The sequence below is a fragment of the Perissodus microlepis genome, chromosome 16 (assembly GCF_051167445.1).
Source record: "Perissodus microlepis isolate ML-2025 ecotype Zambia chromosome 16, ASM5116744v1, whole genome shotgun sequence".
NCBI classification, from domain to species: Eukaryota; Metazoa; Chordata; class Actinopteri; order Cichliformes; family Cichlidae; genus Perissodus; species Perissodus microlepis.
Window position 1 is genome coordinate 3,692,458 of NC_140476.1, and position 27,138 is coordinate 3,719,595.

At 41.9% G+C, this 27,138-nt stretch overlaps 1 protein-coding gene across 3 annotated transcripts in view; it reads right to left on the minus strand.

Annotated features, from left to right (window-relative positions):
- Positions 1–6,720: 6,720 nt before the first annotated feature.
- Positions 6,721–27,138, minus strand: part of hdac4 (histone deacetylase 4) — a 119,970-nt gene continuing 99,552 nt past the window's right edge. For all 3 annotated transcript variants that reach the window (XM_084908257.1, XM_084908255.1, XM_084908258.1), the window contains 7 exons: positions 26,777–26,896; positions 26,584–26,681; positions 18,905–19,023; positions 18,052–18,185; positions 11,969–12,053; positions 11,619–11,760; positions 6,721–10,851 (listed from right to left, as the gene is read on the minus strand). In XM_084908257.1, the coding sequence (XP_084764383.1) occupies positions 10,812–10,851; positions 11,619–11,760; positions 11,969–12,053; positions 18,052–18,185; positions 18,905–19,023; positions 26,584–26,681; positions 26,777–26,896 (738 nt within the window). In that variant the 3' untranslated portion in view covers positions 6,721–10,811. The remainder of the gene's footprint in view (positions 10,852–11,618; positions 11,761–11,968; positions 12,054–18,051; positions 18,186–18,904; positions 19,024–26,583; positions 26,682–26,776; positions 26,897–27,138) is intronic.

Below are 27,138 nucleotides of genomic sequence, written 5' to 3' on the forward strand. Positions count from 1 at the left end.
CTGATGAAACGGGTGATTAAAAAGGTATTCTTGCTAAGAAATGAAACTACTTTGAGCAAGACAGCTCTTTATTATTCAGTATTTTATGCATACACTGGCCTCACTACAGGAGAAAAATGCTTCATGCAAACACAACAAAAGCTGCAAACAAGCCACATAAAGATCCTCCATCTGTCATAAAACAAATAAAAATGAAACTGCAGGCGTTTCTTTCTGTGTTTATATGAACCGGTGCTGACATTATGGACATCTTCACTAACAAAGCAATAAACTGCTGTGTATAAGGTAAATGAGCAGAAGTTCAAATGCGAGGAGAGAGTGTGTGATAGTTTGAGAGTTCAGAGAAACCTGGCAGAGACTGAGCTGTCGAGGCTGCCCTGAAAAAAACAGAAGATTCTGGCATTTTTCTTAAGCTCGTCTCCACCTTTCCTTCATTCCATCATTTATTCAGGCGCCCTGAGATCCTACACAGAAGCATGTGCCTGCATTACTGTCATATCTCAGGCTCATATTCTTAAATATGAGGATTTTATTTCTTCAAAGAAGGTGGAAACTCAATATTTTAGATTTTTCTTAAGCAGCTTTATGCCTCTTACAGTCACCACATGTCGTCACTCACAGTCAGCTCCTTCCTCTTCATTATGCATCTGCTGATTGCTGATTATGCTGATTACACTAACAGAAAGGGTTTGGTGTATGGGATAGTTTGTAATGATTGATCGTTGAATTCCACCAGCAAACCCTTTTTTTCCCTCAGTCTGCTTCGATCCTGACCTACAGCCTCAAACTTAACAGACTTTACACGACAGTGCTGAGGTACATCCTCCATTAATCCTACATTAAAGGGCGTGGCACTCTAAAGCACTCCTAAGTATCCTCGTAACCTCGATCTTGTGTGTCTGTCATCGGCCCTATAAAAAGAAAGGTTCACTGCATGCACACAGTTCAGGTCTCATACCTACTCTCTGTCATCTCTGTGCTTATCAAAGGGTTTCCTGCATTTTCGAGCTCTGAGTCGTAGTGTGCACATCATCCTCTCATCCCCACACTGCTGCCCTTCACTGCGTGTCTCTTTGGGGTATTTTTTTTCCCCACTTTGTGTGACAAACACATCTGCAGTGCAGTTCTGAAAACACCTTTCACTTCTGATTTGTGATGTACTAAAAAACACCCGATCTGATGCTGCTGCCATGTGAAAAAAAGACAACGTCTGATCTGTCATGTTGTTTTTGTATCTCTCTGTAAGAGATTACTGTTGTTATAAAAACAGTGAAGGCAATCACACTGAGTTCTGGAAAGCAGAGAGACCAAATTCCAAATTAATGTGGAGGCAGATGCTTTTGTTGAAATCCTCTCTGGGGTATGAAGTGTTATTTAGGAGTCTTTTATGACAGACTGTCAAAACAAAAGCTTTTTTTGGAGCATCAATTGATATCAGGTCTGGATTGCATTAAGAAATACATGTGATCAATTAAGCAATAGATAAAGCATAATTGCAGAGCACAAATACGCATGCAGCTGTGGCCTGGACCTGCATTATGTGTGTTTATTATACATAACCTCTGGTGTTCTCTAAAGTCCATCTGACCTCACCTTATATGCATGCACACATATATATAAACTGCATCCATTTCTGACTAACACAGCCAACATCTGTTATTGTGCATTTAAATATTTATTATCCCTTCATAAGATTGAAAAAAAAAATTGTGTGAATCGTCACACCAAGTTAGAAAATATCCAACTTTAGCGTCAGTGATGTCAGCCAAACAATAATTGCAGCCTTGCTATCAGGTTCAGGCGAAGGACAGCTGGAAGAAAGAAACATTTCTTTAAGGTTTCACTGTTTGTTTCACTCACAAACAAATGCACACAAAAACAAATTAGCTATAATAACAGTTGATCAATATTTCTAACTCACCCCACAGTGAGTTCGGCCAGACACCAACAAATCAGTGCTTTTGCTGGTAAACCACAGTTTACAAATGTGAATATGTATAATTTCCCTTCACCGTGGCTGTGAGCCAGTAACGAGGCTGATAGCTGCTCACAGACAAAGCAGTAAAATTTGATTTGTCTGCAGGCCGGGGAGGAGACGAGGGTCTGTGTTTGTAGGGTGATGTGCCCCCCCTTCCTTTGCGCATCATTAGCACTAGTGATGACTGCAGGGTCAGCAGGAGTCACCAGGTCACGCCACTTCAGGAGCCAACCTTCTCGTTTATTTTTCACTACATTCAAGAGAAATGAGAACTAAACAGCTAATATATTCATACAGTGCATACTCTGAAATATAATTTAAGGCAAAAATAAAATATTTACTCACTGCTTCGAAAACCCAAAAGGAATTTGTTGGTATTTTTTTCCACTCTGCACAGGCACCACTATAAACGCTGAGGTCCATCTGTAGGACACAGCGGTTAAATCTACATCACAGTTCAAGCCGTCTGAAGACCTGGAGACGCCGCTGGTGGCACGGCTTCAAACAAGCAACATTCGGATTCATGATTACGATTACTGTGGAATTAAAAACAATAGACAATAATGTTATTAGTAGCATATCTAGAGAACATTTGTAAATAATAATAACATTAATAATAACAGCATCAATTTTCTCAGTCACTTCAATTCAATTTTATTTATATAGGGCCAAGTCACAACTGTCACTGCAAGGCGCTTTACTATATTTTGTAAGATAAAGACCCCACAATTAGACAGAGAAGACAAACACAATTAAAAAAAAAAACCTATGTGCAAGCATCTAGCAACAGTGGGAAGGAAAAACTTCCTTTTAACAGGAAGAAACCTCCGGCAGAACCAAGCTCAGGGAGGGGCGGGGCCATCTGCTGGTTGGGAGGGAGGGAGACGGGACAAAGACAGGCTGTGGAAGAGCGCCAGAGATTAATAATAACTAATTATGCAGAAAGGTGTATAAACACACAGTGAGTGAAGAAGCAACAACCAGGGCATCATGGGAACCACCCAGCAGCAATGACCTAAGTCGGTGTAACTAAGGGAGGGTTCAGGGTGACCTGATCCAGCCCTGACTATACGCTTTATGAAAAAGGAAAGTTTTAAACCTAATCTTGAAAGTAGAGGGGGTGTCTTCCAAATCCAAACTGGAAGCTGGTTCCACAGAAGAGATGCCTGAAAGCTGAAGGCTCTGCCTCCAGTTCTCTAGGAACAACAAGTAAGCCCACAGTCTGAGTGCAAAATACTGTTTTGGGTGTGATAATGCACTGAGATGGGGTCTAACAATTAAAGACCCTGTATATGAGGAGAAGGATTTTAAATTGTCCTTCGCCTCCTCCAGAACCACAGTGTGCTCAGCCACACCTCAACAACATCTCAGGAACAGCTGAATAACAAACCACAGTGCCCAAGGCATTGATTTGGCCCTCAAAATCCCCAAATACCAAACTAATCAAGCATCTGTGGGATGTGGAAGAACTGCCTGATCCACGGAGTCTCCATCAGACAATCCACAGGACCCAAAGGAACCGCTGCTAATGTCCTTGTTATAGACGACCGCAGGACGTCCACAGCGGTCCCGTGGAAATTCCCAGATGGGTTTATGGTTGTTCTGTTGGCAAGAGGCAGACCTACACAACATTAAGCATGTGGTTTTAATGTGGCTGATCACTGGATGTACAGTGTGTGCTGCTGTCCATCACTGAACTTCGTGCTTAGTCCTGAAACCCAAGCTGAGAGTGACCTACTGTTGTTCTGTTTGCAGAACCTTCCAGCCATGTGTGTGTCTGTGTGTCTTTCAATTTTTGATGTCAGCGCACACCGAACAGTAGACTAAACACACACAGTAGCAAGATAAGCAAATGCTGCACAGCTTTTCAAATACACTATGGATCAGAAGTGTCAGCCGGACTGACGGAACATCCGATGGAAAGAACAGCAAACGGCCACATGCTCCTCACGTTCATTTCCATTGTTTCCAAAGTCATGCTTGGAATAGAACAAGTCGAGAGAAACTGCTGGATTTGTTCTAATTTTGTGTCTAACATTTCGTCGACCTTTCCTTCTCCAAGACTTCACAGACTTTACTCGACTGGGCCGCCTCTGTGATCCCAACGTACATGTTTGTTAGGACCTGTTAAATATAGCTGATGTTTGTGTGCTGAAGATCCAAATTTAATTCTAATGACTCTCTTCTATAATTAGTTTTATATGTCATCCAAGCAACTGGCCAAAGCCTCATCGCCCATTTGGAGTCACTCGAACCTGCAATTAAAAAGTGCGGCGATGAGCACAGCTGGGAGGATGAGGCCTTTTTTTACGCATACGGGCGGCTGGGTAATGACAGAGCTGACTGATAACGGCTGACGCTGGAGGAAGATGAGCAAGACAAGAAAGCTGCGGCAGACCAGAATGTCACTGCAGGGAAATGAGAGGGAAACAAAATAAGGGATGGGGGGTTCTGACTTTTCAGTTCTTTGTTGTGGAAGAAGAAACCATCTTGTGGGTTGAGCTTCAGGAGGGGGGAAAGTTCAACTAGCAGGGCTTCACCCGTTCTCTGACCTGACCTGACTTAGAAGCCACGGGGGTTGCGTGTCACTGCATAGCGGGAATACGGTGAACTTAAGGTGAGACGGGCAGTCTGTGTGTGTCACAGGCACGCCATTAGAGCATCTCAAGGCACAGAGGAACCATAAAAGAGCACATTCCCAGCTTTACTGTCGTTGTTTTTAGTAGTAGCGCTTTCAGAGCTCTTTTCAGCATCTCTAAGATGGTAAATATTGTCCCTCACGCCTCAGCTGAATGTCATTTTCTCAAGAAACCAGATGTCTTCTCATTTGTCTTTTACACTGCATGGTGCTTCAAACCTGACAGGTCTACAAATCCTGCCGCAGTGGTGTTATTTACACTGTTACTCACTGAATTCAGACTCTGACCGAAAGCACCGCGATGTATATTTATTTGAGGGGAGGAAAGTCGGGATTGGCTTTGTTTGTTTTTGGACTGTTGTCTTAGCGTTAGTTCCACCACCATCAGGGATTCAACGCTGGTTAAGACCTTTGACCTCTCCAAATGGCTGGTTAATCCTGGTCAAAGCTACTGTGGGGCCCTTGTTGCCGTTCTTGCCAATGATGCCCACCTCTGGACGTAAAGGCACACTACCCCAATTTTACACTGAAGGCTGTTTGCAGGAACTGGGGAGCGCAACTTTGAACGTTAACATTTATAAAAACTTGTGTGCCTGCAGAGGGAGCTGTGTGCAGTGTGATAGCTTCTTTAGCTTCAGATTAGCTTTAATTTAGTGTGTCATCTTTCCCAGTGCATCTTTCACTCTCATTATTTTAATTTGTATTATTTACTGTTGTCATTTATATTTTTATTAATTTCAATTTTTTTGTTCTTAAATCATTTGCTTTTTTTTGATGACTTTGTTTGTGCAGCACTTTGGTCGTCGTCTGTAGTGTTTAAATGTGCAATATAAATAAACTGACTCAGTTTGATGGGCTGTTGGTTGGATTAAAGATTACAAGCTTGAAAGAAAAATCAAATCTGGGGATTTTCAGACCTTTAGCTTCTGTTAGAGCAGAATATCTGACCAAACAGTCTGCGGTCAATATACATCACAGGAGATTTGGCCAAAAGCATATTAGTTTAACTGGCGAATCTACTGGGATACGCTCCAGGACTGGATAACCAGTTAAGAAAATGGATGCATGGATGGACCATCATCATAAATATTAGCATGAAGTCCAGTTGACTATGACTGGAATTACTGGAGGCGAAGCTTGGCAGATTCAACCATCAGCTACACCCTGCTGTGTTGGCACACCTCTCAGTCAAACCATCCACCCTCCTGATTTTGACCATGAACAGATCCAGATGGATGAGTTTTTTTGCACTAGCCTTGGACCTGTGAGCTTTTTAATGCTGTAAAGTTTGATATTTACATTTTAACTATGGTATTGACTCACTTGGAAGTTGCCAGTTGGAAACTGCATGTCTGCAAGGCCAGATCAACCTCATCAGATATCCTCAGAAACACAAGCCTTTCTCAGGCTCCATCTTTTTTTTGGACATTTTACCAAGCGTGGCATTCATATGCAATTATATGATATGTTTATGCAGGATTAAACGTATTAGAGCAGTGGGTGTTAACTCTGTCTAGTCTCCAACCATTACCCACCACAACAAACTGCTGCAAAGTAGCGATGGAAGCAGATACGGATATGCTGTTGCACTCGAACTTTTAAGTGCAATCCCTTTAAATCTCTGTAGTATTTCTTTTATCGCGTATGAGGACACATCCTGCCTTCATGCTTTTTCTTCGAAATTACAGCAAACAGTAAAAGCATAAAAACACACATTGAGGGTTTTTTTTCAAAACAATACTTTATAATGTACATGTCAAAGACAACATGTTAGAGCAAAGGTTCCCGAGAAAAATGTACTATTTTTGTAACAATGGTGGAACAAGTCAAAAACATAACTGATAAAAAAAAAAGATTATGCATTTTATACATATGTAAACCTAGAACTGTTTGTTTCTGAACCACAGTGGTCAAAGAGATAACTGGCTTATTTACTGGAATGGACAACTGTAACAATGACCAGGCGTCTGGATGGAGCCCTTTGATGAGTTCAGACGTGACAGAAAACACAAATATCTTCTGAAAATCCTCCAAAGTCACATCTCGCCTGGTTTGGAAAAAAAAAAAAAAAAAAAGACAGTCCATTCTGGTCTTATAGTTTACAAAACATCCCACCAAACAATTTATTTTCTACATAAATACAATAAAATCTATTGTCTGTGCTTGATACTATTTCTTTTTGTGACTTATTCAACTTAAGTCTGCCAGGTTTGATGATTCGTTCGCTACAGGTGAAAGCACAACATGGAAAGCACCCAAATTCCTCCATATTAGAAACAAAAAGAGAAGCAAAGAGATAGAAATAGTTTGGATACAGTGAAAGTCCTTCAGTGCTTGATCCCTTGTGCTGGTGTGTGGCAGGGGACAGACAGACAGACAGGTAATGCATGCAGACAGACGGATCATGCAGGGAGAAAAGAGGAGGAGCTGCGTGGGGTCAGACCGGGGCATCTACATAAACAAGACCGCTCTCAGACCTGTGAGGGTTAAAAAAAAAAAAAAGATTTACCTTATAATAAATGGAAATTACACCAAAATGGAATGCTGCTTTTTTTCTTTTTGGTTACTGGACATTGTTTTAAGACTAACAGTGAAGACAGATGGCCAGAGTAGCCAGACAGTGCTAGTTTTGGCAGCGTTTGAGAAACGAAAGCATTAAACAGAAGAAAAGCCATGACTGGCACTGTTGTGCAAAGGTTCTGGGAATGTTCTGGGCTGGGTTACTGAAAGGCATCTCTTCAAGTGTGTTAAAATGAACCGAGATGTCAGCATATCCCAGCTGAGGTCATATTCAGGATAGCCCGATTATATGCATTTTCATATCCCGACTATGAAAGTACGCAAGTATCACACACACAAAGAAGCTGGCCAACATCTACAAAGGAGGAGAAAACAATGTGTGTCTCATAAAAAGGGAATGTACAGAAAAAGCTAAAAAATGATAATAAAAGATGCCCTGCTGCAACCAAACCAGAGGTTTCGTTTTGGCAGAATTTACTTTAAGCACGATTTAATGCAAACTGTATTGGTATAGACATTATCTTTAGAAATTTACTAAAAAAAGATGATGGCGGAAACAATCTACCATATCCATATCTCAACTACAAAAGTTACGGAAAGGATTCGAGACTTAAAGACATTAGTGGTGCATTAGTAAGGAGAGGGAAGATCTCTCTGCTAGATACATTCAGTTAAAATAAGCAAATTTATTTCTTGTACGTCTGATTGAAATTCCCCCCAAAAAAGAAAATCAAACGTGTTTTTTCCTGTTTTTTTTAAGGCATCGATACCTCGGTCCTGCTTGGCTGTTACTGTGATCAAACTGTGATTTTTAGATACAGAAACATAAATTGCATACCAAAGCTGACGAGACTTCAGCTGTGAACTTGAAAAATGTTAATTTAAATTAAAACTAAGCATACTTGGCCTGATAAGGAAATAAATGTTGATCATACAAAACCATTTGCAAGGCCCGTCGTGGTGATTTAACACAGGGGGGAAAAGCAATGGCTGTGTTCCATTTCTAATCCGCCCTCGCTATTCTTCCTATTCTTTCAAATACGTCAGATGATAATCTTTAACAAAGAGGAACAAAAAAGACTCAAATTTCTTGAAATACTGAAACTTAACAGATGCCAGGCAAGATATGCGCATAAGAACATCTGCACGAGAAAGAAAAGGTATGGAATCTGACAAATATGTGCATTAAAATGCAAGGCTGAGCAGAGGGTGACTGCACACCTACTGTAACAGTGTTATGGTACCAATGGGATAACTAATGAAATAAACAAAACAGACAACAAAAAAGTCATTACTGCTGAGAGACAAAAAACAGCCAGAAAGATGCTGCTCAACACATGATCAACAGCAAAAGGTGCCTTCAGTAACACCCTAAAAAGGGCCGACTGTAACTAAGACCCACGGAAAGTATTGTTTTTCAATACCAACTTCAAAAACAAGATCGTAGCATTTTGTAATGTATAGATATATAATATACTCATTTCTTTTTATATATAAATCTACTATGAACAGACAGTAAATACACAATTGTCCATCATTATACAAAGTAGAAACATTTGAATCCCAACGCTCCCGCAAAAACCCTGAACCCAGAAAACGTACTCATGTAACGTCCACTAAAAACAGAGTCTGAACCCTCACCTGCTGTGAAGTATGTCAGCTTTACAACATAACAGAGAAACAGAGAGTGGACAACACGCACAAAACAACAGGAAAATTGTACAAAAATAAGTCACTAGAGCTCAAAAGCAGAAAAAAGCGAAAGAGAGGAAAACAAACCACAAAAATAGCGAATGTGTGTGGCAGGAATACTCAGGAGATCAGTGTCCTATGTACAGTAAATAACAGCAAATACCACAGCACTCCGTTTCCTGTTCACTTAAAAACGACATTAAAGACACGATTAGTTTTTAGGTCAAATAAAGGCAGCAGAAGGTAGTTGCCCAGAGGGCCAAACACAAGCTGGAAGGAAGTTAGCATGTTGATCAGAGGGGCCACTATAGTCCTAAACTGGGACTGTTTAATTCTTAAATTAAACAAACTACTACGACCTAGCTGCTGGCTGTGTGTGTGGTGCAGAGCGACTGGGAGCTATATCATGGGCTTGACTTCAAAAAAGTCAGAGCAGGAAAATTTTACATCTTGTCTTCTAAAATATTATAACATATAAAAATGCTGATTCAAAAAGATTTGATGCTCAGATTAGTAACGAGACCCGGCCTAACAAAACGATTCAGAATCCAGGAGGACAGGCTGAGCTACATGTGCTATTTAAAGCTCAAATATGTGCATTTGAGCCACGGGCTGTCAAAAAGACGACTGCATTTTATAATGCAGAACACCTAAAAATGTTTGCATACTATTAAAAAAATATAGAGAGAACAGTTTGTGCTTTATTGAAAACGAAGAGGCAGAAACATTCACACCTGCCTCGTATCACCTGACATTTGCAAAGCAGATGTTCTTGATCGAAAGGATCGAAAGATGTTAGGCCAGCTGTGAAAGCTCCAGAACACCCCTCTGGAAAATCCCAGGTGGTATGGTCCTTGTCTTAAAGAGAGGGCTGGTTCAACAAATGAGCCCATGTGAGATTAGTTTATTTCCATTCGGCAAATGTCTGAAAAAGTGAGACAAATTCTAATGTGAATACCGACACTGCTCAGTCGTTGTTATATGTGTGGGGCGGTAAGTGGTTAAACTCTACAGAGACAATAATCTGTCATGCTTTGGCTTCATTTTTATGTAACTACTACATACGATATAAACAGGATTCTATCTTTCATAAGTCCAAGTGCTCCAGTAAAGTGCATGCTACGTATATCTTTCTCTGACAAAGAAGAACTGGTGCCTATGTGATTAAACGATACAATTCCAACTCTTAATTTCCTTTTTAAAAGAGCCACCTCCAACTTGTGGCTGGGAACTACCTTCCAAGCTGACACTGAAAATGAGGGGAAAAGGTGGGGGCAGAGACAGTAGGCTGGTTGCAGGGAATTATAGGTAAACATGCCAAAGTCCTTCAGTCTATGTGCCAACAACATGCAGGCAGTGGATGTCTTGCCAGGATAGAAATGTGTGAGGGCTTGGGGAGAAGAGGCCTCAGTCCCAAAACTATTTTTAAGGCAAAACTCTTCCAGTGGAGTTCAAAAAAATTCCACCAAGTTTAGACGGGGTGGGGGGAAAGGCACAAATGTCTTTTACTCTAACAGGTTTGTGACCTTTCTCATCTGTAACCTTCAACAACATGGAAAACTGACATTTTTTCCCTCTCGTTTAGATATCTGGAAAGAGCAAGAACCCATCTTTAGTCCAGAGTAACAATCACAATAGCTATGGTGGTCTTCACGAAAGCGAAGAGATGAAGATAAAGCAGGGACAGAGCAGAATTACATGAAGAGTAGATGACTGTAGGTCCTCTGCATGGTTCTCACTGGCAATCAAAAGTATGTCTGTCTAGTGTTTTAAAAGCACTGGCACTGGAGGTTGTCATTACGGGATAGCTGAAACAATCGTATATCCAAAAGTCTTTAAGTGCAATGCAATGCAACGCATTTATGCTGATTGCTCAGTGCACTGCTGATCAGCAAAAGGGGCGCTCATCTTCAGTGGTCCATTTTTGTCACGATAAAATGCCACAGACGAGTGTGAGTGATCAAAAAGGTCGTGGATGTTTCTTTACATAGGAGCTTCCTCTTCCATTGGTTCCTCTTCAGTCCTGTTAAAAAAAGATAACACTATGAACAAAGGAGAAGTAACAGATGCTTAAAACTGTTTCAACTAATTAACAACAAATACAACATATAATGTTACAGCAGGAAAAGGCTGCATTGAAAGAGTCCTGTAAAAGAAAGTTTTCACAGGAGTCAGTAGCGTGTTGAAGCTGTTCTGTTTGACTTTTTCCTTCTCTCACATCGTGAAGGAATTTTGGCTCACTCTTCTTTGCAGCTTTGCTTCAGTTTTTTTAGATTTGCAGTCATTCATTGATTCATTTATCTCTCACAGCAGCATTTCAATCACTTTGGACTTTGACTGGGCTACTGCAGCACTTTGATTCTTTTCTTTTTCAGCAATCCCATTGTGCTTGGGATCATTGTTGTGTCCTGGCCCAGTCGGGGCAAAGGTTTTACTGTAGCCTCACATTTAATTCTAACTACAAGATTCCCAATGTCCTCTGACTGAAAAACAAGCTCCCCCACCGTGCTGACACTTGGTGTGAGGTGTTTGTGCTGATGTGCCGTGTTTGTTTTCATTAAACAAGGTGCTGTGCATTATGGGCAAACACCTTCTGTTGTTCAGAAGCAACTTTGTAAACCTAACTTTACAGAGAAGAGGCTTTTTCTTGGCAATCCCTCTAAACAAGCAATGCTTCTCCGGGGGAAACTCTGTGTCTGGTGTTGCGGTATCGTGATGACCTGCTTTACCTCCTGAGCCAAATGTACACTAATGTAAACCAGTGACTGTAAATGACGACAATCAACTTACCTCTTTCCAACGTGCTTGTTTGCAACAGACAATGAGGCCATGGCAGAAACAGTTTCAGCTTCCTCTGCTTCACGCTTGAGGGCCTCACTCAAAGAATAACCCAGCGAGGAGGCAGAACGTTGCAGTGAGCACCAGTATTTACCTAATAACGAAATGCAGATAGAGTGTGTGCAGAGATATAATATGCTCAGCTAACTGGGTTTGAATGTGAAGTTTAGCATTTAGAAGCTTTGCTTACCAACTACCTGACTTACCCTTAGGGAAGCTAGTTACACCTAATTATTGTTTACAATGCCAGCAGGATAAAGCAAATACATAATGCTAAAAAAAAATGAAAAAGATCTACTCACTGTGAAATTCGATTACTTTCTCCATAGACCGTACCGCATTCGCATTTGGTCTCTGCTGCAGCACCTCATCGGGAATGGGGTCCAACTGAAAGGAACAGAAAACGATAGAAAAATGAAGCATGAAATGCTTTTCTCTATCAAAAGAAAAACAAAACAAGACAATGGCCCTGCACATTTTTACAGTATCAGCGCTGAACCATCAGAAGAGTCATCTGTCAGACTACTTATGGCACCTTTGCTGAAATAAAACTGCTCTAACTTGGCAATGCAGCTATGTCTACTGGGAACATCGGTTAAGCGCTTTAAATGTATCACAGCGTTTCTTCTGGTGAGTTGAATATGGCGAGATAGGCCTTCCTATAAATGTGACTGACAGCTGTTCAGAAGCCTCCCTCCAAAACTTGACTTGAACTAATGCGAGTCCCTCCAGGTTTAAGGGATCATTTTTGATTGTGGCACACGGCCCACAGTTGAGTCAATCCAAGAGGTGGGGAGCAAGTTTGAGCTGCTGACACAATAGAAAATAGGCCTGCAGATGCACACCTCCTCCCACTCATCGGCAGCTTTGCTACTCTTTGACACAATCGACAATGCGTGCTTTGTACAGCGTCCCACTCCGAGGACACATGCTAGTGCAACAGATGCATAAAAGCAGAAACTACCAGTTCGCCCAAGCGCTTGCACTGGCACACACGTGCACGCACGAAAAATGCAATCCTCAGAGAGCTCAGCTCCAAGCCACAACACACAGAAAACAGGGCTATTCCCCAAAGTGCATTCCCAACCCGGAATGATTCAATTTCCCTTTTGGCCAACTGCACATACGACACTTTCTCATCCCATTTTGTCAAATAGGCTCATTCAGCTCCACATTCCACCACAGACAACATGCATCCCTTTTCTGCTCAGTCATAACCCCAATGGAATAAAGCACCGACTGAGAATCATGTAAAGAGAGACACGGAGAGAAAGAAAAACAGTTTGGCCTGAGATTTGTGAGCAGAATGCCAGAGAGAAGAGGAAAAAGTCATTGTCGGTTGGTCTCGCTTGGCCGAGGCTGGAAGTTTTCTTATAATTAAAACAAATAGTGTGTGGGAGGAGTTCAGAGGGAAGAGGGAAAAGGCAGTCTGGGGAGAGGGATACTTTAATCCTACTGTGGCACGACAGGCTACATCATGCAATGAAGAATGGACAGAGGTCGCTCACACACACACACACACACACACACACACACACACACACGCGCATACAGTTTTAGCACAATATTTTCATTGGCCTATTTAATATTTGGCCAACACTTTCATCCAGAGTAACATACAGTAACAATGGTCGGTCATTAAGCTTCCTAAAGCTTAATGACCGTCCATCAACTCCAACTATTTATCTATGTAATAAGTCAAAGCCGGCCTTACTTTTCCATACTGTTTAAATCCAAACAAAACCCTCAACGGACCAAAGGGCCATTCGGGACCTTGCTGATGGTTTTCAGTCACCTCTTTGTTTCCTTTCCGTTCACTTCTTATTTCATTTTAATTCACGGCTTGCTTCAATTTAGGGTTAAAATACACCTTTCCTCAACACTAACCTAAAATTCAGTGACAGATCTGCCTCGCTGCCGTTATAGGTACAGCAGTGAGGCCCAGCTACGAGAACGAGCTGCTGCACTCAATAATCGACAGCCATGGAGCTCAATTACCGGAGAAGGTTCGGTTCTTCAGCGCCCCATTTAGCCTGGCAATGACGTACGCGTCAACCCGTGTCAGCCGGCTCTCCTTCATATCCCGCCTCTTCAACAGAGCTGAACTCGGAATAAATGTCTGGATTTTTTCTCTGGTGTTGCCATTTCACAGAAATGAAATCACATTTATGTGATACTGTAATTTCAAATGTCATTTAACTGACTGGACAAAGAAACGAGGGAGAGAAGCACATGAAATGACCCGAGTCGTATGCAGCTCTGCTCCTTAAAAGTGGTGTAACATTACTTTAGTTGTGGCGGAGAAGGAGCCAGCAGTGCTTATTATCCCATCTCAAAATTTCCAAGTCTGTAGACTGAAATCATTAATCTTTTAGTCAAAACTAACTCCTCCAACCTCCAGGCTACAGCCACCATCTACCCACCATAACCCAAGCCAGTTCCAGCCCAGAACTACCCAGCCCGTGCAAATCCAGCGTGCGTCAGCTCCCTGTCAGAGCGAGGTCAGGGGTTCTCTGGGGTTTCGTGAGGTTCACGTCAGAGCAGAGTTGGACAGGGGCAGTCTGTCAGCTTGACTGACAGCTGGGCCTCACACTTATAAACTTTAATGGCTCTTGTCAGGGTAGTCCAGGGGCCCCACCCAGCAGGTGTGGCAAACGCACATATACACACACATACAGATATGCAAGCGTACTCTAACACAAGCCCAACTTTCTCCAGGAGATCCTCTGTGATGGTAATTCTGTTTATTTGAGTTGGTTGTACTGGCCTTGGCCGGATGTCTGGATCTTGGTGTCATTATAAATGTGTCGCAGTCTTTGATAGATAAGTGCGAGAGAATGATGGTTTGAATAATCTCTGAGGAGGTCTGCATTGCTCTGTGACACAGCGGTCCAAAATACAAAAACTCCTGCCCAAAGGAACTGAGACACCATGGAAAGCCATGAGCTGAGCGAAAGGAACGTGGCCCGGTAAAAACATTCCTAAGAGAGGCTGAAACCAAAACAGTGGAAAGAGGAGGAATTCCAATTGTTCAACAAAGAAAAAGTGCACAAGGCATCCATTGTTTACTGTTGTGTCTATGTGCATGTGTCGGCGGTCGCTAAAACCAGTTGATTATGTTATGCTAAGTAAACAAGGAAATGATGTGCACTGTGCAAAGCAGGCCACCTTTTTTGGAAAAAAGGTGTGGGTTAGCCTTGCTCTAGTGGGGGAACAGTCAGATCCAAAGCGGGGGACAGGTGAAGTCGAGCGTCTTACTGTAACTGGAGTGTAAACGCACAAAATAACCTCATTGACAGCTGGTAACAATTAGCATATTAGCCAGTTGTTTATCAAATAATTGCTAACAACCGTGGTTCGAGCTGGGCCAACATCTGTTTGTGAGCAATCATCAATTAGTCCAGAGTTCAGAGTTGACTAGTGGAGCTGCCAATGCATCATTCATGAGCTATTTAACTAGAGAAACTTCAGCATTATGCATTACAGCAGTGAGACTGAATAAAAGAGCCTGTAAAGTCCATTCAGCAATTTTCTTCCCTAACTCTTCCCACCAGCTAATTTGAGCTGCTTTCAAAAGAAACCCAATACTCATTATAGCAAAGCTTGTCTTAACCTGCCAAAGAAAGTACGGCTAGAACTCTCACACAAGTTCGAGTAAAACACAGAAAGTACGAGACACAGGGGAAGAGAAGATGATGTATAACATACAGAGTCTTTTGCAGTACCTGCGCATTACCTCCCAGTCCATAATGGTCAACTAAAGAGCACCAACAGCATGAACAGTGTTTCAGTTATAGTCGTGTATTGGGTTCATGATATCTGCAGACAAACCCCTCGCCCCCCCCAGGCAGCTCGAAGCAACATAAACAAGTGCAAAGCTGACCAGCAGTGATCATATGCCTCAGTCCGCCCCTCCAACACACACACATGCACAAACTGAAACAGTCTCGAAGAAAGAGAAAGAAAGTACTCAGTCATTCAAAAAAAAAGGAAGCTTTTTTCTGACTGTTATTCATTTGATGCCCAGCTGGCCTTGGACCCAAAGCCTGGTTGGCAAGGCTTCATTGTTCCTAAACTTTTTTTTGCCATTACCAGGACAGAAAAACAAAACAAGAAAACAGGCCTCCATCCTTTCCCTCCAGCTCCATCCCCCACTGACGTTTTCCATCAACATTCCTTGTCCATTACAGAAACGTTTGCTGAGATTACGTTAGAAACACTTGCTTCCTGCTGTTTTGATCTGATCAGGGACATTTTAGTCTACTTTTTCTTCTTTGCTATCAGCTATCAAAGCACCAAACAACTGTGTGACCTGCCTTTGTTCAAACAGCTGACATCACTTGCTGCCAAAGAGCCAGCCGGAGCAGGTCATGCAAACTGTAGTTCTATCTTTGAAAGGGAAAAACATCATTGTGTTCTTCACAACTTTACTCAAACCAGTCTGCCCATTCAACACATGCCAGTAAGGCCTTCTGTACAACATGTCCTGTCAGGCTCCTGCCATATATATATATATATATATATATATATATATATATATATTTGAAATTATTATTCAAGATTTTGTTTTTTAAATTAAAGATGAAGCCAAGTTGTTGGGACTTGTGTATAGTGGCCAGGTTTATTGAAAAAGACTCTGAAGACCTGCACAGGTACAACAATACTTACACAAGTCTTAATAACAATAGCTTCCTCCCTCCCGACTTCAAATGATTGCTCCATTTCCTTTTATTATCGGATTCCAAGACCAAGGCTGACCCTGCTTGCAGAGGTGTGAGGGTAACCACTTTCAGATGTGTATCAATGACAGGGCCCCGGGTGAGAGGGATGCCCTGCAGAGCCGAGGCAATTGACGCTCCCTGCCTCCTGCCTATTTTCGAATTTTCAGCTCCCCATGGCACTCGTCCAGGTACCTCCTCCAAACCCCTGCTGAGACTGGTGCTATACAGGCGGCTGAAACCTTAGAAGCAAAGCCCCTGGCCTAAAATATTATTTTTGCTTCAGGGCGGTGCTGTGAGTAACGAAAGTGTCCTTCAAGCTGGAAGTCATGTGCACAAACCTTCGTGACAGCAAAAAGCATCCGCCCTTCTGAAGTGTCCTTGAATTCCTGAAGCTTTAACAGATGTAATGGCAGTGCTATGTACTGCAGCTTCAAGTCATTGGTGGGCAAAATGCAGGTACAGAGAGGCAGGTTATTACATTTAGCCTCCAAGTTTAGGCATTTCCCATGAGCTGGAAGCTTTCTTTGATCTGTTTAGCACATAGTCAGCGGTTAAAACATCGCCAGCGTGCTCACGATGCACTTTACGATTCTTTTTAGAAACGCCATTTTTATTTTGTTTTTCATGCAGGCTTTGTTTAGAGTTTATAAAATAAAAGTACATTTTTAATTATTATTGCTTTTTAGTATTTTGCATTAAAGTGTCCCGTATTGACACTGCATCAATACACTGTTACATCACATGGTATGATGTAAGTATTTGTATTTCAAGGTGCTCTATACTGCTAATACTGCAGAACTGCAGAAGATGACGGTTTTAGCAGGAACAGAAACAACTCCAATGACAACGATCTGAGCCTGTGCGTGTGTCTAAGACTCCAGTTTAGATTGTTCCTCTTTTAAAAATAAATGTTAATATATGTCAGTCTGGATATTAATCCTCGATGTAAAGTGTCTCTCAAGAATCTCCACTTGAAACCGCAGTTCGCTGGTTCTTTTGCAATGAATCAGACACCAGCTAGAAGAAATCTGTGGGTAGCCATGAATCACAGAGCTGCTCCACTCCACAACCTACACACTCCACAATTAACCTTCTGCCTGGAAATCCTCCCTCTGACGTATGTGTGTGTGTTTGGTGCTCACTTCCTGTCTGAGTGGTGGGGTAGATGAAGAAAATGTGAAGAGCTTGGGCTTGGATGAGTTAAAAATAAAAATCAGCCTGCTGTTGTTGCAGAATTGTACAAACTTGTGGTGTAGTAATAAAATATTTTTGAAAACAGGTTCATCCTTCAGCAGGGACTATGAACTAAAACACTGCCGTTATGTGCGATGTAAGAAAATACATGACAAACACTTAAATATTGAATCCTAAAACATTGTAACAGCTAATCAAGAACCGAAATCATCGCTCAGTGATTCATTTGTAACACTTTTTGTTTTAGCGTCATTCATTTAAAGTGTACACAAAAAGTCTGCAGTGTTACTGAACCGCCTACTTGCACTGGAGCTCAAACTCCAGTACAAGAATTATATGAGTGCTTCACATATCATCACATATCAGCTGACACAGGCAAACGGTCATTTTTAATGTGCTGATCAAGAACAGTTTGACAATACTTGACAAATATTTAAAGTATTCTCTCCTTCTCTCTCTGCACATCTTACCTCATTGCCAAGCAGAGCAGAGATGCAGGCTTCAGAGGCATCACATATGGCTGTGAGGTCGTGACCCCCCTCCAAGGCAAGCACCAGCCGACCGCCTGCCAGACCCATCAGCTGCCTGGTCAGGTAGCCAAAGCCTGGACAGACAGGAAATCACAGCAGAAATGGCAAAGGGAGGGAGAGAGAAAGAGCAAGAAAAGAAAGAAAGAAGAAGAATGAAATGGTATTCAGCCTCTAACTTCCTTTCTGGATATTGATCAAAGAAAAAAAAAAGGGGCTGGAGCGTGAATGAAGGAAAGGGTGAATGCATCACAGAGGAAAAGAGAAAGCGAGTGCACTGTGGATTTACTGGGGGGCAAAAAACAAGCCCTAATATAAGCCAGGTTTAATTTTAATAAATGTGGCTTTGCGTTTAGTCTTGGTCACAGCCTTTGATGTTTTTCCTCTCAGGATGAGGGCCGTTCTTATATATGTATTCAGCCATACTTTAGTCCCCCTAAATTCTACCATATCCCCTCTTCCTGCAATCCTCTTTAACCCACCCATAACCCCCCCTCTTTGACAACAAAGACCCCTAGCTCTTATTTGAGATCTGCTGGATGGTTTTAGAAAAGCTCTTTGCTGTCACGCCAGGGTCTCTATCTGAATATGTAAGTCAGATATGCACACTGCACACAAAAGGGGCGAGTTTATGTTTTTGAGTCTTTCCTAGCATTGAAAGCAGTGTAGCATCACACAGCATACGGCACGAGTGACGTGGTGCACGCCTTAAGATGTACATATATGATTCAGCTCATAGGAAAAAGAAAAAACAGGTTTAGAAGAAATGAAATGGACAGTTTGAATCAGCACTTACATTTGGCTGTCAGTTTGTATCCTCCCAGCGGTGGGGCATGTCCATCTACTGCATCAAAGCCAGAAGATACCAGAACCATATCAGGCGCAAACTCATTGGCAATAGGCATGACCACCGTCCTGGAGAAACAATAGGCAACGTAATGTATCCGTAAAAACACTTTAGTTAAATCTCAGTCAGTCAAAGGTTTTCAGCTTCTCATGTCTATATTTCGACCTTACACATCAGCATCTGCATGCTTCTTATTTGGCTTGCTGCCCCCCACACGAAGGCCAGAAACCAGAAGTAATTTTAAAGTCTAGTGTTTCTCAAAAATATCACAAAAACCTTGGTGATAAGTGAGGTTAGATTTTGTCGCACAGCCTTGTGGAAAATTCTCACTATTATATTATATTTTTCAAGCAAGGCTATCAAAAGTGTCACACTACATTTCACTGGCATTCTTGCAACCGGATATTCTTGAACTGCCACATATGGTTAATATTTGATCTAAATGACAGAGTGACTGGGCTGCGCTTACTGTATGAAACATGTATTTTTTTAAAAAATGCATTAAATACAGCAAATACTTTAGATTAGAAAGAAAAGCAGCTCAAACCACCAAAAGGAGAATCAAAACCACCAAGCCTGAGATTTCAAGATTAAATTATAACACTATTAGAAGCTGTCCCATGTGAATATAAACAGTTCGTTTTTCCCACTGCCATATTTCCAATACATGAAACTGTGTCAAAGGATAAGGAACTCACAACAAAGCATACGTGGACATTAAAGAAGCACAAAAACCAAAGTGCTCACATCAACAACCTCAGGTCTGACAGACTTATAAATACCAAATAACGATTACCTCAGCCAAGGTTATTAAACACGGTAGCTCGGAAGGTTGAACTTTGTAGTCATGTTTATAATCCATTAAAATTTGGGTTAGATCTACCAAGGTCTTCAAGGTTAACTTGATGATTTATTGTTTGAAAATTGACAAAAATTATTATAAATTGGCAGCTTATAGAAAGTACCATATATAGACTTAAAGCATGTCAGATTTGACCTCTGCTTTGAGATCGATGGACTGATCTGAAGGACAAAGTGATAATAATAGTATGTAGAGCTGCTGAAAACTATGTTAATAACTGCCATCGTCTTTAGGCATACAGGGACTGCTATATGGCTTTGTATCAGTATTGTGTTAGCTCTGATGGCTAAAAGAAGAGTAACAAGGACTGCTATACAGGAAGTGCAGAATTATTAGGCAAATGAGTATTTTGTCCACATCATCCTCTTCATGCATGTTGTCTTACGCCAAGCTGTATAGGCTCGAAAGCCTACTACCAATTAAGCATATTAGGTGATGTGCATCTCTGTAATGAGAAGGGGTGTGGTCTAATGACATCAACACCCTATATCAGGTGTGCATAATTATTAGGCAACTTCCTTTCCTTTGGCAAAATGGGTCAAAAGAAGGACTTGACAGGCTCAGAAAAGTCAAAAATAGTGAGATATCTTGCAGAGGGATGCAGCAGTCTCAAAATTGCAAAGCTTCTGAAGCGTGATCATCGAACAATCAAGCGTTTCATTCAAAATAGTCAACAGGGTTGCAAGAAGCGTGTGGAAAAACCAAGGCGCAAAATAACTGCCCATGAACTGAGAAAAGTCAAGCGTGCAGCTGCCAAGATGCCACTTGCCACCACTTTGGCCATATTTCAGAGCTGCAACATCACTGGAGTGCCCAAAAGCACAAGGTGTGCAATACTCAGAGACATGGCCAAGGTAAGAAAGGCTGAAAGACGACCACCACTGAACAAGACACACAAGCTGAAACGTTAAGACTGGGCCAAGAAATATCTCAAGACTGGTTTTTCTAAGGTTTTATGGACTGATGAAATGAGAGTGAGTCTTGATGGGCCAGATGGATGGGCCCGTGGCTGGATTGGTAAAGGGCAGAGAGCTCCAGTCCGACTCAGACGCCAGCAAGGTGGAGGTGGAGTACTGGTTTGGGCTGGTATCATCAAAGATGAGCTTGTGGGGCCTTTTCGGGTTGAGGATGGAGTCAAGCTCAACTCCCAGTCCTACTGCCAGTTTCTGGAAGACACCTTCTTCAAGCAGTGGTACAGGAAGAAGTCTGCATCCTTCAAGAAAAACATGATTTTCATGCAGGACAATGCTCCATCACACGCGTCCAAGTACTCCACAGCGTGGCTGGCAAGAAAGGGTATAAAAGAAGAAAAACTAATGACATGGCCTCCTTGTTCACCTGATCTGAACCCCATTGAGAACCTGTGGTCCATCATCAAATGTGAGATTTACAAGGAGGGAAAACAGTACACCTCTCTGAACAGTGTCTGGGAGGCTGTGGTTGCTGCTGCACGCAATGTTGATGGTGAACAGATCAAAACACTGACAGAATCCATGGATGGCAGGCTTTTGAGTGTCCTTGCAAAGAAAGGTGGCTATATTGGTCGCTGATTTGTTTTTGTTTTGTTTTTGAATGTCAGAAATGTATATTTGTGAATGTGGAGATGTTATATTGGTTTCACTGGTAAAAATAAATAATTGAAATGGGTGTATATTTGTTTTTTGTTAAGTTGCCTAATAATTATGCACAGTAATAGTCACCTGCACACACAGATATCCCCCTAAAATAGCTAAAACTAAAAACAAACTAAAAACTACTTCCAAAAACATTCAGCTTTGATATTAATGAGTTTTTTGGGTTCATTGAGAACATGGTTGTTGTTCAATAATAAAATTATTCCTCAAAAATACAACGTGCCTAATAATTCTGCACTCCCTGTAAAATAAATATACTAAAAAATGGCTTCAGTGTTCTTAGTGCCCTCGTGATGTTGCTTTCTTCCACTCTGGGGATGCTACAATTCACTCGCACTGTCAATGAATTGCAGTATTTTTTTTTAAAAAAATTCTAAACGGGCATTTTTCTCCATTTCATGGTTTTCAAAGCAAACATCCAACTAATCAGTTTGTTTGTACAGTATGTGTGTGGTAAGGAAAACTGCCACATAAATGTTTGAAGTGGAAGTTTTGGAAATTTAGTGCAATGCACCGCATGAACCTTAAGTAAAAAGGAAAAAACGGAAGGACAGATATAATTGCATATGTGTATGCGTGTTAAGTACGGAGGATAACTAAGACTGGATGGGTGTGGTGAATGAGGGCTGCTTGTGTACAACCTTCATCTGACTGCTTGTGTGCAATGTGTCATGCACAGAAATCAAATCAACAGTGGAATAGTGCGGAATGATTCACTGCAAGCTGTGGCTGGAAAATCCAGTCGGGTTTATAGGATGACCTTGTTTTGAAGAAAGGGTTTTTGACCAAGCAGATTAGATAAAATAAGATTAGAGTTGTTTATATTTAGCTTTTTTTGTAGTCCTATCACAAAATAACAATAATACAACTTTTTAAGAAGTGAAAACTTTAGATGTTTATGGGGTTTCCATAAATTATGAACCTGTAATAATCAATCCTTGAAGTAGTAATAACAGGAGGGGCACAGACATATCATGTGACATAGCATTCTGGTTTAGCATAATTTACAATGTCTAACTGAGTTCATAAATAGGACTTCCCAGATGGCAAAACAAGTGTCTCTGTCATTCGCTGTGGAACCTCTGGCATGGCACAACAATTTTTCTGGGGCCTGGGATATTTGGGCAAGTAGCGTTTTAGTGAGGTCTGTGACTGATGGAGTACCACAGGGTTTCGTTGTAGGTCCCCTGTACTTTGCTGACCTCAGGAACACGGTGTTGGTTTGCCAGCTGTGGGTGAACAGTGTGCCCTGAGCTCCGTAGGCCGCAGGTTTTTCCATCTCTTGCTCACCACCAAATTATAACCCTTAGCTGTGCGCACCCCACCCCCCACCACAACACAACACTCCTACATACACACAGCTGTCTGAGGGAGAGTTGGGAGGTAGCACTGGGAGGTTTTTGGGAGTCCCAGACAGTAAGTATACACAGAGTGTGAGCGTCACTGTGCGCTATCGTGCAGCTGGCAGCGTTTCAGATGAAAACGTCAGGCCGAATAGGATGAAAAACAAAGTGAACTCAATCGAGTAAAGACATAAATGAAAAGTGGATGAATGCGGCGAAAGATGTGACATACTGCATCTTTTTTTTGTTGTTTTCCAGCCTTTCATATACTTCAAGTCAGACAGCTGTAAAAAACACAAACGTGTACACGAGCAACACAGATAATTATGTTTGGATTTATGTTAAATTAAAAAGGACTTCTGCTAAACCCTCTGACTAACTGCTACATTTATTTAAGCATACAGCCTTGGCCCATTAACATTTGGGGGCCATAAAGACCCCACACTAAAAGAAGCCTGCCACAGACGCTTATGTGGCCTGACACACGACTTGGTGGGAAACCTTGACTGCCGAGGATATGCCTCAACCACCAAGGGCTCCTCCACCCTCTCCCCTCCAACCTTGAGCACAGACAGCAACTAGTTCTGGTCACAATGCTGAAAACTGCTGGTGTCGACAGTTCCACACCCCGCCCCACTGGAATAATATCCTGACATTTAAACAAATAAAAAGCCACAGTGATCAATTACCAGGCTGGCAGAGAGGGAAGTAAGTGGTTTTGAGAAGGGCTAATTGTGCGTGAATCAGAGGCTATGCACGCTGAGATGAAAAAGACTTTTTGTTAATTAAGGGAGGGGAGAGTTTACGACTGAGCCGTAAGTGATGGGACATCCTGACCAAAGAGGCTGAAATCTAAACCACTGCTGGCTGTCTCCCAGTTACATTTAACTACAAATGCAATTACTTGACAGCTATGTGGTCTAAACTTTTGTTTAGCATTGTTTGGCTTACCTAGCAACAGGTGCAGCTGAGTCTGCATGCACAGAGAGCACAAAGGAATGCTGAATGGCTGTTGCACTTCAGCTATGAGATGGCTTTAATAAGAATACTCAAAATAGATGCAGCGGAGCTCGAAAACAACGGATTCTACACTTCCCGTTTCTGCAAGCCAGAATAAGCCTGGTGACATCACTGGGGGTATTTTCTCAGTCTTTTCAGAGACAAGGAGCTCCTGTCCACAGAGTGAGGAGCATTCCCTAAGCTGTATGAACAGATCTCCATGCGTAAAATCTGTGGAGGCGAACACATATCTTCGATTGGCACCGCTTTAAAAGACTTGACCATGCTCAACCTTATAATGCACACTTTTTTCCAGTTACTCTGCTCCATGTAATTTCTCCTTGTCTGATTCCAGTGAGCACTTTTAGTATTTGGCACATGTCACCCAACATGATATCAAGTGTGCACACTCGAAAAAGTTAAAGCGGCAATAGGTCTCGGCATAGCTGTCATTTTTTTGAGCCAAGAAAAACTTCCTCTCTCGGGACTACACATCTGTATGTAATTAATCTAGTCCTGAATTTATACATTGCCAGATCTTGATTATGCCCTGTGATCCCATGTACTTCAGCTTTGTAACATGAAAAGCAGTACTGTCATGTACAGAATTAAAAAAAATAAATAAAGTATTACTATCCTATCATTTTGTATAAGATGACTGGCTTTGGTCTAGATGAAAATGCCACCAAATTAGATATTTGTAGGCTTTAAAGCTCAGAGAAATTCATTCTCATCGAAAAAAAAGAAAGAAAGATCCTTCAGAGGGAGCAGCACTTGTCAAACCAGCAAGCAAAAGGTTAAACTGCAGGCTTCCCCCCTTCGTTCATAAAAAATGAACAGGAGAGCAGGAGAAGAGGGAGAATAAGAGAGCGAAAAGCTCACACACGCACACTTACACTTCAAAGCCCTGTCATCTGGCTCTGCGGAGAGCTGGTTTGAATTAAATTTAATTCTCCTCCTCTCTCTCGTCTTTCCAAGTTCATGGCAAAAAGAGGGGGGTGGGTGGGATGGGGGTGAGAGAGGAAGAGAGAGAGAGAGACGGGGAAAGAGACGGTGCTTCTGGTTTTCATTAGGGCCAATTTTCTTATCTTTTTTCTCTGTGCTTTCTGGAGGCTCAGACTTGATCCCCTGCAAATGCAACGTGGCACAGGCCAGAGGAGGAATGGGAAGGTACTGGCTGCAAGGCACGCATCCCCTCCTCAAGACAGAGAGAGGAAGGAAAAGACCAAAACACACAAGTAATAAGAGTGAAAGAGCAACTGTGTTCACCAGGTGTTTATTTTGGGTTGTAGATGTGTAGCAAACAGATATGAAAGGTGTGCATTTGCACATCTGTTTCACTGTGCACATTTTGCACACAATCATGCAAATTTAAATCAGGGCATGATGCATTTGTTTGACAATGAGTGCATGCAAGAACTATGCATGCATGCATGCGTGTGTGTGTGCGTGCGTTTGTGACAGATCTATGACCTGCGCACAGGTTTGCTGGTGCCCCCGTGGGGCATATAAATTGTCCAATAACTCTGGAGCCTCTGGGAATTAATGGTGACACGACCTGAGGTTCATGAACACCAAGCTCCTATTCTGCCTCACGCAAAGAAGGCTGAATCGCAATCGCATAAACAACCTAAGCATGCACAGGCTGATATGCAAATGCACGTATCTGTGTTCATCACTCCAGGACAAACGCACACAAAACAAGGGCATAAGAAAAGTTGATCCAGATGACGGCAACACAGTGTGCGTTAAGAGTGTAAAATAAAATATTAAATAATTGTAAATGAGAAAAAAAAAAGCATGAACTCTCTTTTCTGAGGCAAATTCCTAATTACAGGAAGCCAGAGTTTGAGTGAAAGTTCCCTTTGGTTCAGTTAACTGTGTTTTCATGATTATATTTTTAGAACTATTCAAGAATTTCTAAAACTTGAAATGAGCGTGCAGGGTTAATTCTTTCCCCTCCTAACGCAAATAAACATAAATACAGAGTTATAAAAGTAATAACTTAGTAATTTAAGGTCTTCCTAATGGTCTCTTGTGCTGTTAGTATTGGAGAGCTCTCAGTTATATTCATCTCAACTGTCAACACAGTCATTAACATTTAAAAGGTGATTTAATACAGAGCACGGTTACTAGTCTCTTTTTGTGGTTTTATTTATTTATAAATTCCTGAGAGTAGCACGTGTATGATAGTAGAGGGAATGAGAATGAGGCAGCAGCTACTGGCTTCAGTCATAGATTATAAGTAATAGCTGCAGTATGACATACATTATGTGGCTGTCATCAACGCAGATGCAAAGAGCAGGGTAGAAAGAGGAGGATGAGGAGGAGAGAGAAGAATACAAAGGAGAGAGATGGGGAGCGAGAGCACCCTGGGTTCTGGGGTGCATTAAGAAGCTAAGGTGTACTTCCGGGGGATTGCGTGCCTAAACCCGCGATGAGCCAGTGGCCTGTTGGTTTGATGTGTCGGGCTCGGGCCAGATGGACAGACAGTTGCAAACATGGACTCATCTTCAAAGAGCGCTGGAACCAATCCAGGCCTTCTCCTTTCCAGCTGTGTGAACTAAAAATGTATGAGAGACAGGTACATGTCTGCACCGAGTGCATGCCTGTATCTGTGGAAGCTGATGTATAGTTATAGGAGCGCGCCTAACGGGAATCAGATGGGATAAGGGTGACCAGCATAAGTTCTTAACAGTTACCAACAGGTAATTTGTTACACACTGTACTTCATACTCCAAGGCTATGACAGGAAGAATTAGACTGCAGTGAGTGACATCACTGTCTTACCTGAATGCAGCTAGATACTCTGTATCCCCCATAGGAGGGTCCAGTCCCCCGGTAAAGGCCATGTTCACGTTAAAACCTTCACCGGCTCCACTGCCCACCTAGGAAGCACAAACACACGTGAATGGGTTTGTTATGTGTGGGCTGACCGAAGGCTGGGTCTGAAAAGTTTAGTCAAAGTATTCGTCGTCTTTACCTCATCGGGTGCGCCACTACCCGGGAAGAAATTCCCATCATCGTAACGATGCAGGGACAGGTAAAGGACACTGGGGTCAGCGTAGAAGGCCTGCTGGGTGCCATTGCCATGGTGGACATCCTGGAAAGATTATAATGGGCATATTGTTATTAAGAAATATGCATATAATAATATTTTCAGTGTAATTATCCTTTAAATCTCTTCGGTCAAAGAAAAACCAAATACCAGGGGCACATAGAGACTGCCTCGTCATTAAGATGGATTATGATGAATAGGTTTGAGGAAATTAATGAGTTTCACAGAAACTCAACGGGACCATCAATCTCTGCACCTCCACTTGGACCAGCTGACTGATGCAGAGA